This window comes from Trichoderma breve, chromosome 6 (assembly GCF_028502605.1).
Source record: "Trichoderma breve strain T069 chromosome 6, whole genome shotgun sequence".
Lineage (NCBI taxonomy): Eukaryota > Fungi > Ascomycota > Sordariomycetes > Hypocreales > Hypocreaceae > Trichoderma > Trichoderma breve.
In genome coordinates this window covers 636,178-651,894 of record NC_079237.1, presented here as the reverse complement: position 1 = coordinate 651,894, position 15,717 = coordinate 636,178, and the positions used below count along the sequence as shown (strand labels likewise).

The 15,717-nt window shown below is 53.0% G+C and overlaps 4 protein-coding genes across 4 annotated transcripts; 3 read left to right on the top strand and 1 right to left on the bottom strand.

Moving 5' to 3' along the window:
- Positions 1-477: 477 nt before the first annotated feature.
- On the top strand, positions 478-2,652 carry T069G_09115 (uncharacterized protein; the record flags this gene model as incomplete). The annotated part of the gene is made up of 2 exons (XM_056176325.1): positions 478-1,552; positions 1,622-2,652. The coding sequence occupies 2 exons, from the start codon at positions 478-480 to the stop codon at positions 2,650-2,652; spliced, it is 2,106 nt and encodes a 701-aa protein (XP_056024803.1).
- Positions 2,653-6,152: 3,500 nt separating this feature from the next.
- T069G_09114 (f-box-like domain-containing protein) lies at positions 6,153-9,428 on the top strand (the record flags this gene model as incomplete). The annotated part of the gene is made up of 3 exons (XM_056176324.1): positions 6,153-6,512; positions 6,585-9,251; positions 9,321-9,428. The coding sequence occupies 3 exons, from the start codon at positions 6,153-6,155 to the stop codon at positions 9,426-9,428; spliced, it is 3,135 nt and encodes a 1,044-aa protein (XP_056024802.1).
- Positions 9,429-11,925: 2,497 nt separating this feature from the next.
- On the top strand, positions 11,926-13,651 carry T069G_09113 (uncharacterized protein; the record flags this gene model as incomplete). The annotated part of the gene is made up of 2 exons (XM_056176323.1): positions 11,926-11,997; positions 12,155-13,651. The coding sequence occupies 2 exons, from the start codon at positions 11,926-11,928 to the stop codon at positions 13,649-13,651; spliced, it is 1,569 nt and encodes a 522-aa protein (XP_056024801.1).
- Positions 13,652-14,158: 507 nt separating this feature from the next.
- Positions 14,159-15,241, bottom strand: T069G_09112 (asparaginase domain-containing protein; the record flags this gene model as incomplete). Its single annotated transcript, XM_056176322.1, has 1 exon — positions 14,159-15,241. The coding sequence occupies one exon, from the start codon at positions 15,239-15,241 to the stop codon at positions 14,159-14,161; it is 1,083 nt and encodes a 360-aa protein (XP_056024800.1).
- Positions 15,242-15,717: the final 476 nt, after the last annotated feature.

Genomic DNA, 15,717 nt, shown 5'->3' with positions numbered 1-15,717 from the left:
CCTGGTCTAACCAACGCCTCTGACCATTTGGACGTGCAATCTCACTACATTACACTAACCAATTGGCCCATGGAACAGTCGAAAAGCACAAGTGGCTTGGGGGCTGGGCCAATGGCGCCAGCCTGGTCGCGCCGCACCGTCCCGCGCGCCTCGTCTCTTGGGCTGACTCGACTCCTGGAAATCGACAGGAAAGGCGACCACTGGCAGAGCCTCGAGCCTTGGGCAGCCGACTGCAGAAGAGGCAGAGGCAACAGGCAGATCATGGGCTGTCCTGCCAATCAATCTGTGCCACAACTCGACGTCGACTTTGCCTCCGCGGCCTAATTGATGCGGCCGATGAAAAACGCCTTGCCGATGCCATATGCTACATGTGCTCTCCACGATCCAGCAAAACCCCAACGAATCCCTCGATCGAGCGAAGCAGCTGTTGCTCCCTAGCACGATCTCAACCGAGAGTTGAGTCAGCCTCGATCTACGATGAACAGCACGGCTAGCAACAACGGCAACAATGGCGGCAATGACAATTCCGATTTCATCACGGCCATCGTGGCTTTGGTGGTGTCTGTCGTGGCGCTGCTAGCCACGTTTATGCAAGTGTTGCAGCAGTATTATGCGTCTGCTCAAGGATACTCTCAATGCAACGAAAAAGTCATGGGCGGCTGGGCCTTGACCAAGACGAGACAGTTTCGATTGGACGAGCTGCGATTCGAGGTCCAATTCGACGTGCCCGTCATTTTCGTGTCGCCGCCTACGAACCCCAACGGACCAGTAGCAGATGCCCCCATCTACTATCTCGACGGCACTCAAAAGTCCCAGGACGATACACACTCAACCTCGACATTGGATCTGCGCAAGGAATACAAAGAGAAATCCGCAAAGGAAAAGATTCACACTTCGGACAATGAAAAAGCTGCCTGGTATGTGCTGCTCTTCGCCGCCCAGCGCATGGAGCTGGAATCGCGGGAGTGGCAGGAGAAGCAATACAAGGATTTTGGGCCTCCGGCAAACTTGCATGGCATTCCATCAAAGCCACCAACATTGGTGGATCACCATACTCTGACTATTGCTGTGCAGCGGAAACGCAAGAGCTGGGATACTATGCCTCCATCCATCACCAAGCCCTACGCCACCACCACCATGTGCCACTTGATAGAAATGATGGCTGCGGTCGGTGTGTATTGGAAAGAATTTGACCGTAAGCGTGACCGTTATTGGGGAGAAGGCAATGGCTTCATGATCTTGGGCGAGAGAATCAGTGATCCCGGACTCATGTTCTCTTTTCAAGTCAATGGCCAGTGCACCTTTAAGCGCAATCGTGTCATCCCCGTTGACGAGATCAAGGAGCTGTGCTTTGGTTATGTGCCCACCATCTACCGTGAGAAGGACGATAAGCGGCGGTTGAAGGGCCCTGGCGAGGAGCAGCAAAATCTGAGCACCCTCTTGATGGGTAACTTGCGCGAGATTTCAGAAACTTTGACCTCGATAGGCTGCAACAATGTCACGACTCGAATGTGCTTGGATAGTGGAACGCGAATGTCTCACCTCTTTCCCAGTATGTCTTCTCTCCCCCATTGTTACGAATACCTGTTACTGCCATTCCGGAACTGACACCTCTTGCTAGTATCGTTCGAGATTCTGGGCATGGTGAGCCGGATTTTTCACATAGAAAACAGCAGTTTCACATACCTCCCTAATCCCACACCAGACAGCTGGGATAATTCATCAGTCTCCCTACCCAAAATACTTGATGCATTTTATTTAAAGGCTCAATTCGACTCTATGGGAATAAAGCAACACTCTATGGTGATTGCACGCTTCAGGCAGCATATTGAGCAAATAAGGGAGCATCTGGATGACGATAAGAGCCTTGATAGATGGCTCCTTTTGAGGTCGCTCCATGCGGCATTGGATGACACAGATGATGTCCTCACTGCGAGGACAAAGTTAGAAAGGCAGACTAGCCACGACGCTGAGGAGGCTTCAGATAAGCCTCAAGACGGTACTTCTAGCGCGGAGAGGCACATGCGTCGGCGGGAAATTGTTCAGGATGTCCTGAGACACCACATCCAGGAGGTGATTAGGCTTCTCAACCAACAAGAAGACCAAAATTCAGATTCCCTCTCTCTCCACCCAGAAGTGCCGGCCCCTTCAGAGAAGTCCCGACCACGGCCGCCGCTTCAGCGGTTTGAGGACATGGACGCTGCTGGACCGGACGATCGGCAAGACATTTTAATGGACGTGTATTTCGATGTTATCCGGCCTCATGTGGTGTCGACTGCCTTTCGCACAACCGATCGAAGAAACAGCCTTGTTGGAGCCCCTCCAAGTATCCGGTCGAACACCTCGCTTCTCCCGCCTAAAAGTCCCACTAGTGAATCCATTGTCAAGGGCGGAGAGCATTCGACGAGGGAGATGGCTCTGCATCTTGAAGGTCAGCGAGAGATTTCCATCACGGTGAGAAACGCTGCGGAATCAGAAGACAACCTCAGCGGTGTCTCGCTCGCTGACTTGGACGTTACCCACGATGATGTCTGGTGCACTCTTGTTTTCCGCATGGTCTGTTGGCTGATGCTGCACAACTTTAATAAGAAGGACGTACAGTTGCCTAAGAGCGAGCTTTTAGGCAGCCGAATGCCGGTTTACATCTCATGAGAAACAGAATTCTCTTTCATATATCATTTATGTATAAGCGAGATTCTTGGTTACGTGAATTCTACGGGAGCATGCATAGCATTAGTTTTTGGGCTTTTTGGATATATTTAGAGAAGGGTTATACGGAGCCAACATTTGTTAGATTTCAGGAATGGTATTGCATGTTAGAGTATTTGAGCGTGTCTTGAAGCGAGATGGCTTTGGATGATTACTAACTTGTCAATATTTTACTTTACATAATGGAAGAGGAAAGGATTTCTTCGGAATATCGGTCATGTCAATGAAGTGGCAGCCCAAAAATAAATATTTGTAACGCGTCAGATATCACGTTCATCAGCCCCAGTGCTAAGACACGCAAGGCGTCAGATCTGACTCTACGTCATCAATTACAATATCATAACAGCAGGAGTAACGGGAAAATAAGCTGCCATGAGCCTAATCCCGCTGCTCCATCCAGGGCAGACATTAGCAAGCAAGAGTAGAACCTGCTGCAGCTGCCACCTTTCACCTGACTCGCGAAGCCGCCTCAAGTTCCCTGGCCTGAGAAGTGCGGATAGGCTTTCTGCGCTGGTGACTCGAGTATTGTATACTCTTCTTTTGTGCGCAGGCTACGTAACGTGATAGCCTATCTCGTTTGAGAATACTCAAGGCTTAGAATTGGGATATTTCATTATATTTCATCAGTCTTATTCCTTTTACCATGGCTTTTTCACATTGAACAATCTATCGGCTCTTTTCAACCTCGCTTCAAGGCTTCCGGACCGGCAGTACGGAGGTCTCGGGACCCGTACCAGGTACCCGAAACTTGGCATGTAGTAAGCAAGAACGAGTACCGCTTTGGGATATCGGCCGAAGCTTTGGCACTGAAATTTTTTTAGGGGGGCGGCGCATTGTTATGCGTTGGCAGCCTGATGTGGCGTTCGTTTAGTATTCTAGGTGAGAGGAAAGGAACAGACGAAAATGTGACGGTTTTGCGGAGACGAGACGGCTGAATGGGGGGAATGTCTGGATGGTCTGGGGGTTTTGTTAGGCGGGCGGATTGGATTGGGGTTATTGCACAGGTGATGGGGGTTGGTTTGTTGGGTGAGACGATTGATGACGAGACGACGGGGGATATCGTATGGTTGACTGGAAAATAACGTTTGTTTTTCTTCTAGGGTCATCTTAGTACCAAGAGAGCAGTGAGATATGGTAGCACATGTTGCATATGCTTGGGATTAGTCTGGATAAGTAAGTGTTCCGCTTTGTATTCCGGTTTTGTACAGCCCAACATACACCGGATGCCGTACTGCATTGGCATCAATCCAGCTTCCAATCCTCACAGCAGGGTCTTTTGATACCTACTTGTCTCCCACAGAGAGAGGAGATGTTAATGGATCAAAAGCCGCAGTTTTGTGGGGAGTGCACCGGGACAAGGACAAGGACAAGCACGGGAACGATGATGAAGCACAAGTAAAGTATGTATCTTGCCGCCGAAGTGCGACGAACCGGGCTGCAGTCAGAATCAAAAGGACGCACGCCATCATTGGTGCTCATTACGGTGTCCTCTCTCTCTTTCTGCTAGCTGCATATGTGACCAATGTGCGGAACATCGATACCCTGTTCGAAAAGGAACAGGGCTATTAGTACCTTAACTTGGTAGATGTGGCTTGCAAGTGCTCAAAGATACTCCGTACATTCGCTCAGCATATCTTGCTCACCGTGTGCTAAAATAGCTCAGCAGTAGATCAATGTAGTATTAGGTATCAAGCAGATATTTTTCCTTTGGGGTTTGCATTAGCACTGCAGTTGGCACCTGTATATATGTACAGGTATTCATTATTGATGCATCTGTTGCTACCCTCCACAGAGGAGCCCCTCGATAACGCTGGTCGTGCAGATGTCGCGCAGCAAGTCGAAAGAGGGGAAAGGCCACCTGATTACGCAGAGGAGGAAGCCAAAATGCAAGTATAGATTGCAATTACACGTCAATGACGACTTGGGCATCTTTCATTAAAAAATTGTGCCTCTTGTCCTCCAGATGGGGAGAGGGGAGCCCAAGATGTTGCCGCTGGCTAGGTCTGGCGTGTTGGTGATGGATGTGCTGATGTGATGAGGGATGCAGCGTTATTGACCTCCATGCTTCGGCTAGGACCCTTGAAATTGAAGAGAGCGGGAAAAAGACAGAGAAACGGGGTAGAGGCAATAGTGTCCACTGGAGTGGCTCTCGTTTGTCTTACGATGGCGAGAAGTTGGAGATGTGATGTGTATCGTGCCTCGACATAAGGTCCATGTCCATTGTGATCTGGTGCAGTTCTAGACTCCCCTGTGCTGTTTTGTACGGGCTGGGCTATCGCTGTCCAATGCAGACACTAGGTACATGCAAGGCATCGGTCTGGCGTACAATTTCACCTTGACCTACTGGACAGGTACATGCCTCTTGGATCAATCATGTACCTAAACTACCTGTATCGATTGATGGAATCGCAGGGCTGCAGTAGGTACACCAAGATAGAGCCCGCCCGCACGGCAGCTAAAAGATACGTCCGGCTGGCCGCCATGAAGAAACAGCGACAGGTTGGGATACATGAGATGCTTTGTCATCCAGAGACTCTCACACTGCACAGCTGCCTAGCGGTCCATGTACCTGTAGAAATTGATCAAAATTTTGCGTCTGTCGGTGGCCGAGGTTCGAGTGGCTTTTCATGTATGTCATCCAAATCCATTCCGTCGACGGTCCGGGGTACTGCCGCTCTAGCAGGTTCATGTACCTTGGAGGCGCTCCTCAGCGCACGGAGTACAAGTGCAGCGGCACACTGCCGTTCCCCATACTGGTAGTGGCTACCGTACGGAGCGCCTTTAGTGGCGATTCGTGTCCTGTCCAATTACCGGTGAAAGGCCTCTAGGGAGCCGCTCGATTGTACCCAACGACCCCATCCATGGCCGCTAAGCAGCCAACTGTACAGCGCCAGCCCGCTAGCGAATTAGCGGTTGAACACAGCCGGCCTTGTTTTGTTACCACCATTGTTCCAGGTACCTCCGCTGCCTTATCTAATATCATCCGCCACAAAAGGAGACAGCCGGATTCTCACGGCCGGACACGCCGTCTCTCGCCCTTTGATCCGCCAGACAACAAAAGAAGAAGAAGAGGAAGAAGAAAACTCGAGCGTGTTCCTGCACTTACGCTTCACAGTCTGTTTGCTTTGTTGTGTTGTTTTCTCCAGATTTGTTCTTGGGTTGTCCTCGTCGTCCCCTCACGCGGAAGTGCAGCAACAGCAAGCCACGCCTGGCGCACGCGCACCAGCCTCGTGTCCTGCAAAACCCTCCTTCGCCCGAGAGACTCGCACTCGCACCAGGCAAACTCTCGATCCCTCTGCCACCAGCCCAGCCAGAGCCGCTCCTCTCTCCCGCTGGAACATCACCATCGACGGGATTCCAGCAGCAGAGACTCCAGCGGCAACAGGACAGCAATCGTCGGAAGCCCCAGATCCAGCCGCCGGGGGTTTTCCCGACACCACACAATGACGCCCTCGCCATCCCAAGGCCTTGAGCCACGGCGGCCGAGAAGCGCCCACACGCAGACCGTCTCGGTCAACATCGCCGAGAGCACCCCCCCCAGCGGCCGCCGCTTCCAACTGCATGTCAGCGAGTGTGTCGAGACAAGGACCGTCACCACCACGACTCGCCTGACGAGGAAGTTTCCCCAAGTCTTCATCCGCGACCCCGCCCCACTCGACACTCTTGACTCCAAGGAGTATCCCTTGGCCATGAAGCCGACGCCTCCCGAGCTGGTCGACTTTTCCTACAGTTTTGGCGCTGAAGAGGAGGATTCCGATGCCAGGAAGATCGAGGACGCTGATGACCATGTCGATGGTCAACTGGTAAGTGGGCTTTCGGTTCAATGGGCCGTGATGATTTTTTCCGCCTTTGCCCTGCTAACACAATAATAACAGGTTAAGAGAAGCCAAAGCTTAGTCCCAGCCCTGATCAAACAGGAACCTACAGCCAGCGAAGTACAAACACCAGAGCCTTTGAGCCGCATCCCTTCAGCCTCGCCATCCGAGCCCTACTCTCGCCGGAGTCATAGAATAGCCGCTGCAGAGTCCCCTACCGCTGCAGCCACCAGGTCTTCACAACGACTTGCCCGCTCAAACCTTCATGCTGTTTCAAATAGACTGCGCCGCTCCGTCATACAGGGAAGCAGCGCTACCGGCAGTAACAGCGACGGCAGCAGCAGCACTTTGCGTCTTGACACTGGCGATAGAGCCGCCAGAAATGCCTCCATTGGCATTCTCGCCACGCCCGACATTACCGAGACGGCCGATTCACTCCAGGGCCGTTCGTTACAACGACGGCCTTTGCACCTCGATTATTCACTTAATTCTCAAGACCTGCTTCGAGGCCGTTCAAAGTCTCCTCCGTACGAGGCGTCGAGTCCCGCCGGCAGCGATGCCCACACTTTTAGCAGCACCGTAGCGACGCCGCCAGTTACCGATGCCGACCCGGAATCGTTCGCCGATGATACCGACGAGTCCCTTGAACCTTCGGTCCGCCCGCAGCATCGACCCGCAATCGATGTTATTGCCGCGCAGGATGCCAGTCTTCCTAGTCCGAGATTATCTCCCACCTTGGCCGCTGCCCAGCTGCACTCTGCCGAACCCGACGAGAACGCACAGTCCAGTTTCAAGACTGATCAGTCAGACACATGGATGGCCGATTCCCAAGGTACTGACGGATATACTGACATGGTGTCATATGAGCACCCGTCCCATGGCAAGCGAGGCCTGATGCGGCAATACGACCAGCCCGTCATTGTTGACCCCCAGACCCTACTGGAGGCGTTTGACTCGATGAAGACGGAGATGAAGACTTTTATGATGTACCAGTTCCTCCGTCGATGCCCTCGACCCACTCTCCGCATCGTTGCCGATGCAGTGAATCCCGCCCTCAAGTGTGACTTTTTGCAGCAACTGCCCCTCGAGCTGAGCTACCACATTCTATCGTATCTCGACTTCCGCGACCTCAGCCATTGTGCCCAAGTATCAAAACAATGGCGCAACATTGTTGACCGGAATGAGACTGGGTGGAAGGAGCTGTTTGACAGGGATGGCTTTACTCTCCCTCCGGGCGAATTGAACAAGGCTATCATTCAGGGGTGGGGATGGCAGGATCCCGTCGGCGTCAACGGCTACGAGCAGGATTTGAGCATGCAGAACCGGTTGACCTCTTCAGAAAAGGAGCTCACCCAGGCCGTGAAGCAAGAAGTCACGCCGAGGGTGCGAAGCTCGAAGCGCAAGCGTGGTCTCTATGCCTCCACGTCGGAGCGATCGAAACGGCGGGCTAGCACCCAGGAAGTGGTTGCCAACCGCGACGACAGGGCTCAGGGCGAGGTTAAGCAGCACAAGTCGGCTGGTCCTCTCTCTGCGGCTCACGCGGCGATGCAAGCCGTGCCCGACCCCCAACTGGGCCTATCGAGTTTGCGACAACTTCATCTGTACAAGTCGCTCTATCGCCGTCACTACATGATTCGCCATAGCTGGACTAACGGCGCGACCAAGCCCAGCCATGTAGCGTTTGCCGCCCATCCTCGACATGTCATCACCTGCCTCCAGTTTGACGACGACAAGATCATCACCGGCAGCGACGACACTCTCATCCACATCTACGACACCAAGACGGGCAAACTCCGCAAGAAGCTTGAGGGCCACGAGGGCGGCGTGTGGGCTCTTCAGTATGAGGGTAATATCCTGGTCTCGGGCTCGACAGACAGGTCGGTGCGAGTCTGGGATATTGAGCGCGGCCTTTGCCAACAAGTGTTTTACGGACACACTAGCACGGTTCGCTGCCTGCAGATTCTCATGCCGACGGAGACTGGTATGGCGACGGACGGCACTCCCATCATGCAGCCGGAGAAGCCGCTGATCATCACGGGTTCCAGAGACAGCCAGCTGCGTGTCTGGCGTCTCCCCGAGGTTGGATCGCGGCGGTACATCCAGACGGGTCCCCCGGCCCAGGAGTCCGACTGCCCCTACTTCATCCGCGTCCTGACCGGGCACACCCACTCGGTCCGCGCCATCTCGGCCCACGGTGACATCTTGGTCAGCGGATCTTACGACAGCACAGTCCGAGTTTGGCGGATCAGCACCGGCGACTCCCTGCATGTGCTCCATGGACACACACAAAAGGTTTACTCGGTGGTGCTCGACCACGAGCGTAACCGATGCATCTCGGGCTCCATGGACTCGCTGGTCAAGATCTGGGACCTCGCCACGGGCGCTTGTCTCTACACGCTGGAAGGCCACAGCCTTTTGGTTGGCCTGCTGGACCTCCGCGACGACCGCCTCGTGTCGGCTGCCGCAGACTCGACACTCCGGATTTGGGATCCCCAAACTGGCAAGTGCAAGAACACTCTAATGGCTCACACGGGTGCCATTACTTGCTTTCAGCACGACGGCCGAAAGGTTATCAGTGGCAGTGAGAAGACTGTCAAGATGTGGGACGTTAGGACGGGAGAGTGCGTGCAAGACCTCCTGACAGATCTGTCTGGGGTCTGGCAAGTCAAGTTTGACGGAAGGCGATGCGTTGCAGCTGTTCAGAGGGACAACTTGACTTATGTGGAGGTGAGATTTGATCCCCGTTGAATTAATCCGTTCTCCCAACAAGAAATATGACTGACTTGGACTCGTTAGATTCTCGACTTTGGTGCCGTCCGAGACGGACATCCGCCCGAAGAACTGGGGCGCCGTATTCTGTTGAATGAACCAGAAGTTCGTGCCATGATTGAGGAAGAAGCCTAGGTGTTTCTTTTCAGTTGAAGCTTGGAAGGGGATTCCCTTCCCTCTCTCTTTTCTTGTGCTCTTTTACTCCAAAAAAAGAAAAGCGTTACCGAAGACGAAAAGCGAACGGAACAGAGAATGCATATATATAATAAGCATTTGGTATGGATATGGAAACCCGCATCTGAAGGGCGATACGACTCTGCCCTCGGCGTTCTGTTGTTATAGTACATACGCTGTCAGAAAACCATGTCAGCATTACGGATTCAGAAGGGGTTGTGAGGCAAGGCGTTTGGGCTCTATGTTTTTCTCCTTTTTTTTCATCTTTTTTCCTTTTCATTTCTTTCTTGCTCTTTTTTCGGGTGTTTTGTTCAGCGACAATTGGGGTGGTTATGGGGGTGGCACACGGGACTTGTTTCTTCTTTTCAAGGCTTTTATTTCGTCGACAACGTGGAAAGCGATGCTCGGATGGGAGGGCATATTGAGACCAACTCAGAGTGTGAGAACGCTGGAGATGGTGGAAATGGGCACATGCACGGATGTGTTTATGTTGACTTTGTATAAAGAGAATACTACTGTTATACATGTCGTATGAGATATTACCCCCACGAATTGACCTTTTTGCGCTCCTAGAGAGGCAGTAGTCTTGTGCTGTGACTTGTGTAGACGTAAATGGCCATCTCGTAGTCTAAGTCACGATGGACGCTGGCCGCTTGATGCTTGATGCTTGCTGACTCAGCGGCGAGCAACCAGCAACCACTTTGCCTCATGTTTTCCACGGCATTTCCCTTTTCGTCGTTCCATATCTTCTGAAACACCACCCTGTCGGGTTCAGAACTCGCCTTGGGCCCTCGAATGATGCAATGCAATCCATTCGCTGTCCCGGGTTTACGGATATACTACTCCGTAACTACTACAGAAGATTTTAAAAAAACAAAAAAAGTACAAATACGGGGCATCGTCATCAATGGCCTGCAGGAAGGGGGCGCGGGCGCTAGACGAGGTTGCAAACGAAACAAAACCTAGCACTGGAGCGATTTGATGCAGTCCGTACGGAGCTTTACACGCTGGCAAGCGCCCCATAAAAAGTGATAGGACAGCACATCTACCACTTGTCACGCCAACTGGGGCATTTTGAGTCGAGTCGAGACACCCCCGGTCCAACGAGGAGATGGGCCAAGACGGTGCTACTGGGTGGCTGCGGGAGGAGAGGCGTGCGCTGTCTGGTCTGGGGGCTAGTACCTAGTATGGTTTGTACAGTACGAGGGCGTGATAGGGATGAGAATATGATATGATATGAAGGATAAAAGGGCAATGGGAAGAGGATTTACTACTGTACTGCCAATGCAATGCAATGCCCAGTGGGTTAGTTGCCAAGGGTGGCCCGTCATGCAAATGCAAATGCAAATGCAAAGGCGCCTGACTGCGGGAGCAAATCGGGGGACGTTGGGCGGAGCCTCCGGGCGGCAGACGGAGTGCAGCGCTGCTTTGTGCGGCCAGGAGAGGAGAGACGAACAGCTTTAGGCCTTTTTGCTCTTTTTTTGGCGCCCAGGGTTTGCGGCGCTGCAGACAAGGGGAACACGGGACAGTTATGCGAGTTGGGAGACGGGAGGAGAGGAGGCAAGGGAGGGAGAGAGAGAGAGAGGCTTGCTGGCTGGTTGGATGAAGTGAAGCCCATTTTCGTGGGGTGTGACTCAATCACACCAGCACCAGCAGCCAGCGGTTCCGGGTCTCATGTCATGTTTGCCGGGACTGCATTGCCTTGTCATCATTCACTGCGCGAGGGATGCGTGGAGACAGGACAGCAGAAGCCCAGGCCAGAGGCGCAATCGGAGGCGCTGGTGTCTGAGCCGTCCCATGTACGGCGATGCTGTTTGCTCGCGATAGGTCCGTCGCAGCGTCTTGGGCATCGTTGTGTGGTTGATCGTTGTTCGTTGTCGTTGCTGGCGTTTGGTTTGGTTTGGCTCTTTAAACGCCAGCCACCCCATTTAATACTCTTACATAGTTCTCGCTTACACTTGTGTTTAAGACGAACAAGAACATTTGGAATCAGCAAACGGGAAAAGAATACAAAAAAGAAGCCGAGAAAGAATCAAGACAACAAAAGACAAGACATCCACCACCATCTCTTCATCATCACCATCACAAAGCTGAACCAATTTTTTCTCTTCTTCTCCTTCACGGCCGTTCTCCTGAGCTGCGCGCGTCCGACTAACAACTAGACTGGCGGGGCGGCCGTTCAGGGATCCTAGAAAAAAAGGCCAGCCGGGAGATCTTCACCGACATTGAGAAGCATTGATAGCTTAGTGGGGGTTTTGAGCCAGGTCGTGACATTCCATTCCGTCTCTGGAATATTAACTAGAGCCCTACCGCTGCTTCCTTTATCCTTCTTTTTCTTCTCCTCTCAGACATTGAAACGAGACATTGGAGATTGTTTGTTACGCAAGGTCGCGGGCTCGAGCTCAAAGACAAGAAACACTACAACATCAAAGAAAGAAGAAAAAGAAACGAAGCCAGGATGAGCAATTCCGGCTTACCGCTGGATGCGACCATTACCATTGTCAACAACTCCGGCAAGCTCATCAGCACCGTATGTTTGGGTCCCTCCTCTCCCTACACACACACATACACATACACATACGCATACACACACCTCCCTCCCTCTCCATTTCTCAGCATCCAATCAGTTGCTTCCGTAACACCGTGGGGTTGCACTGCATGCTAACTTGACATGTGCCCGCCTATAGGGCAAGCAGCTGCTCTCGATATGGAAGACGGCTCAGACTTCTTACCAACAGAAGAAGGACGAGCTCAGCCAGGAGCGAGCTCAAGAGCGAGCAAAGCCGCCTCCCGTTCCCATCAAGCGCGCCCAGACATTCGATACGAGCCGCAGCATTCCTCACAGGCAATATGACGAGTTGAGTGTGGCCAGCTCTCACCGGACATTCAAGAGCTCCATCGCCAAGAAGCAGCTGCCTCCCGTTCCCAATCAGCTGGCTCTGACGGAGGGAAACCTCGAGAAGCTGTCCGAGGTGTCGAGCGTTGCGCCGTCAAAGCCTCCATCGTCATATCAGGGCTCGTATGGCGACGCGATGCTGGTCAAGAGCGGCTTCTCGCGCGTCGATCCGCCAAAAATGGCACTGCAGACGGCGCAGCCAAGGCCGCTGGTTCGTACGCGGACAGACACGGAAGCTGAGGCTATGAAGAGGATGAGCATGGGGAGCGATTTGCACTTGGCGTACGGCGACATCCCCCCGGATTTGGCTGATAGAGTGGACTTGGATGTGCACACCGCGCCGCCGCATGTCGATTTGCACGATGTGCATGTCGAGGACGAGCGCGAGCAGGCCGAGCAGCTGATTCACAAGATTGAGAATCTTCTAGATGAGGCAAGCTGCGCTCAGCATTCTGCCACGGCCATCATCACGCATCTCCAGGAGCGCCCTGATGCGGCTGCTGCTGTTGCCCTGACATTGGCCGAGTTGTCGGGCATCATCACCAAGCTGTCGCCTGGCTTCGCGGCCATCCTCAAGGGCACTTCGCCCGCCATCTTTGCGCTGCTCGCCTCGCCGCAGTTCCTCATTGGTACGGGCATCGCCGTCGGCGTCACGGTCGTCATGTTTGGCGGCTGGAAGATTATCCAGAGAGCTACGCAGAACTCGTTTGCCAAGAAGCCCTTGGCCTACGAGGCAGCAGCAGCACCGGTACCTAATCTGCCAGCACTGCCGGAGAGCGGCATCGACGAGGCCATCGTTCTGGAGTCGGTCGAGGTGGACATTAGCAGCATCGACACGTGGAGGCGCGGCATCGTGGACCTTGGCTACGAGAGCGCTGACCAGGAGCTGATGACGCCTGCGGCTGAGCGCGTGAGGCGGAGTTCCAAGGCCGGTTCGGAGGACTATTTCTCTCGAAAGGGCTCCAAGTCGCACAGATCTTCTTCGTCCAAGACGCACTCGTCTTCGCAGTCGACTTCTTCTTCTTCTCACAAGTCTCACAAGTCGAGGCATGAGAAGGATTCGTCGGATAAGAAGAGCAGTAGCAGCAGCGGCAGTAGCAAGAAGAGCGACGATACTAGCAGTGTTGGCTCTATGGCTTTGATCAAAAAGTCAATTGCTAGCAGGAAGAAGCAGATTGATCAGACTGGTATCAAGAGCGAGGAGTTGCCGCTGAGGACTAAGAAGCAGACGAATATGCTCAAGGCTCTGTTTAAGAGCAAGGAGCACAGACAGACTGTTGCTACCTAGACGACGACGACAGCAAAGATGCATTCAATGCAGGATGAGTAAATGACTGAGGGTCTTCTTTTTTCTGTTTGGGGCTGAACATGGGGAATGAAGCAAGCGAATGATGCATTACTTTTTTCTTTTCAATCGGCAAAGGGCTTCCCCTTTATTTTGGGTACAGCAAGAGATGGAAATTGCAGATATAAGGACATATATATGGACAACAGTTGATGGGACAAGGGGGAAAGTTTCAGTTTCTTGTTATTGGTTTTGGGTTCTTGGGGGCGTTGAATTTTTTATCTTTCACTTACTATAGAAAAAAATATGGCCGGCAACAGTGAAAGGCCAGTTTGGATATGCAGCCTTGGAGGGGAGCATCTACACATATACATCATATACGCGCGTTATGTATATATATATCTGTGGTGGTTGGTTTAGCATAGCAAGCATTTCGTCATGCAAATGACTACTTCTTTTATATACCATTTTCTCTATGACTTCTATTCTATGTCTATGTCACGACCAACATTATAGCTCTAATCTCTCTGATATCTCATTCAAAGCTTTAACAACAACAACCTCTGCATTATCCATCCCCGCCCCTCGATAAGAATACGTAAACTCCCACCCGCTCGCCGCAGCAGCATGCTCCCCCCTATTGTCCAACACGACGATCCCCGTCCTCGCCTCCGGATACCGAGCGATGATCCTCCGGACGGCGTCGTTGGCGGCTTCCTGGGCCGACAGCCCGCGGCGGAGACTCTCGACGGCCTGGTAGCACGGCAGCAGGCGCATCATCAGGTCGCCGTCGCCGGTGGCGCCGCAGGCGCCGGCGGTGGAGTCGACGTAGGAGCCGCTGCCCGGGATGGGGCCGTCGCCGACGCGGCCGGGGATTTTGTGGGATGCGCCGTTTGTGGTGGTGCATGCTGCCATGGAGCCGGAGGGGGAGAGGGCGAGGAGGGAGAGGGTGTCGTGGGAAAGGTCGTCGTTGGAGGAGTTGGGGGTGAGATGTGTGAGAGAGTTCATGTTGCTGGAGGGGGAGTATGGGCCGCAGGAGGACAAGGGGTTGGGGAGGACGTTGGAGCGGTAGTTTGGCTGGCAGTTGTTTGAGCGCCATTCGTGACATACCCGGAGTGAATCTTCTGTTGCTAGGCTTTCTTCTTCGAAGCCGTTTTGCAGGGCGAATTGCGTTGCTTGGTCACCTGCAAGGAGAGTGTGTTGCGTATAGTCGAGCACATGCCTCGCCACGCCCACGGCATCTTTAACGCGCCGAAGGTTTGCTACGGCGCCGGCGTTGAGCGTCTGGCCGTCCATTATGAGTGCGTCGAGGGTGGTTTCGCAGGATTCATCGGGGGAGCCGCCGAAGCCGACGGTGTTGTCGCATTGGTTGGTTTGGCATGCTTGGCAGCCTGCTTGGACGGCGTCGAGGGTGGTGGAGGAGGAGTTTGAGAGGGAGAGGAAGGCGGCGTTTGTTGCGGCTGTGAAGGGGCCGGACCAGGTGTTTATGACGAGGGGAGGAGAGGAGAAGATGGCATTTGTAGGGCGGGTGAGGGCGAGAGTAAGGGTGAGGAGAGTGGTGAGGCTTGATGAGGGGGGTTTGTGAGGAGCCATTGTGTTGATGTTGATTATAGACAGTGCGTAGCTGAGATGTGTAAGATGGAATGAGATAAGATAAGATGAGGTTGTAATTGGAATAGAATGATTTACATGCACAGTGATGCAATACTGTATCAATCAATTGCTAATGGCTTCTCATCAACGCTCGCTCATTTCTTCTTCTTTACAAACATGAGGCCATCTCACATGCTACTTGCATCCCGCCGCGGAGCAGCTTCATCCCCCTCCAGCCAATAATACCTCGTTGTCCAATATTATGCATCAAAACAACCTCATCTCCGGAGCTAATGCACTTACACAGCCCGAATCCTATGCTAGAAGCGGGGATGCGATCCTACTAATTCCCCTCAAGTCCGTTCCCCCAGCTCCTCTTTCATCCCCTTTTCTTCTTCACTTCCGTAAACTTGCTTTACTTCCAACGAGTGAATAAAAAGCATCGTAGACATTTAGATAGAACAATTCCATAGACG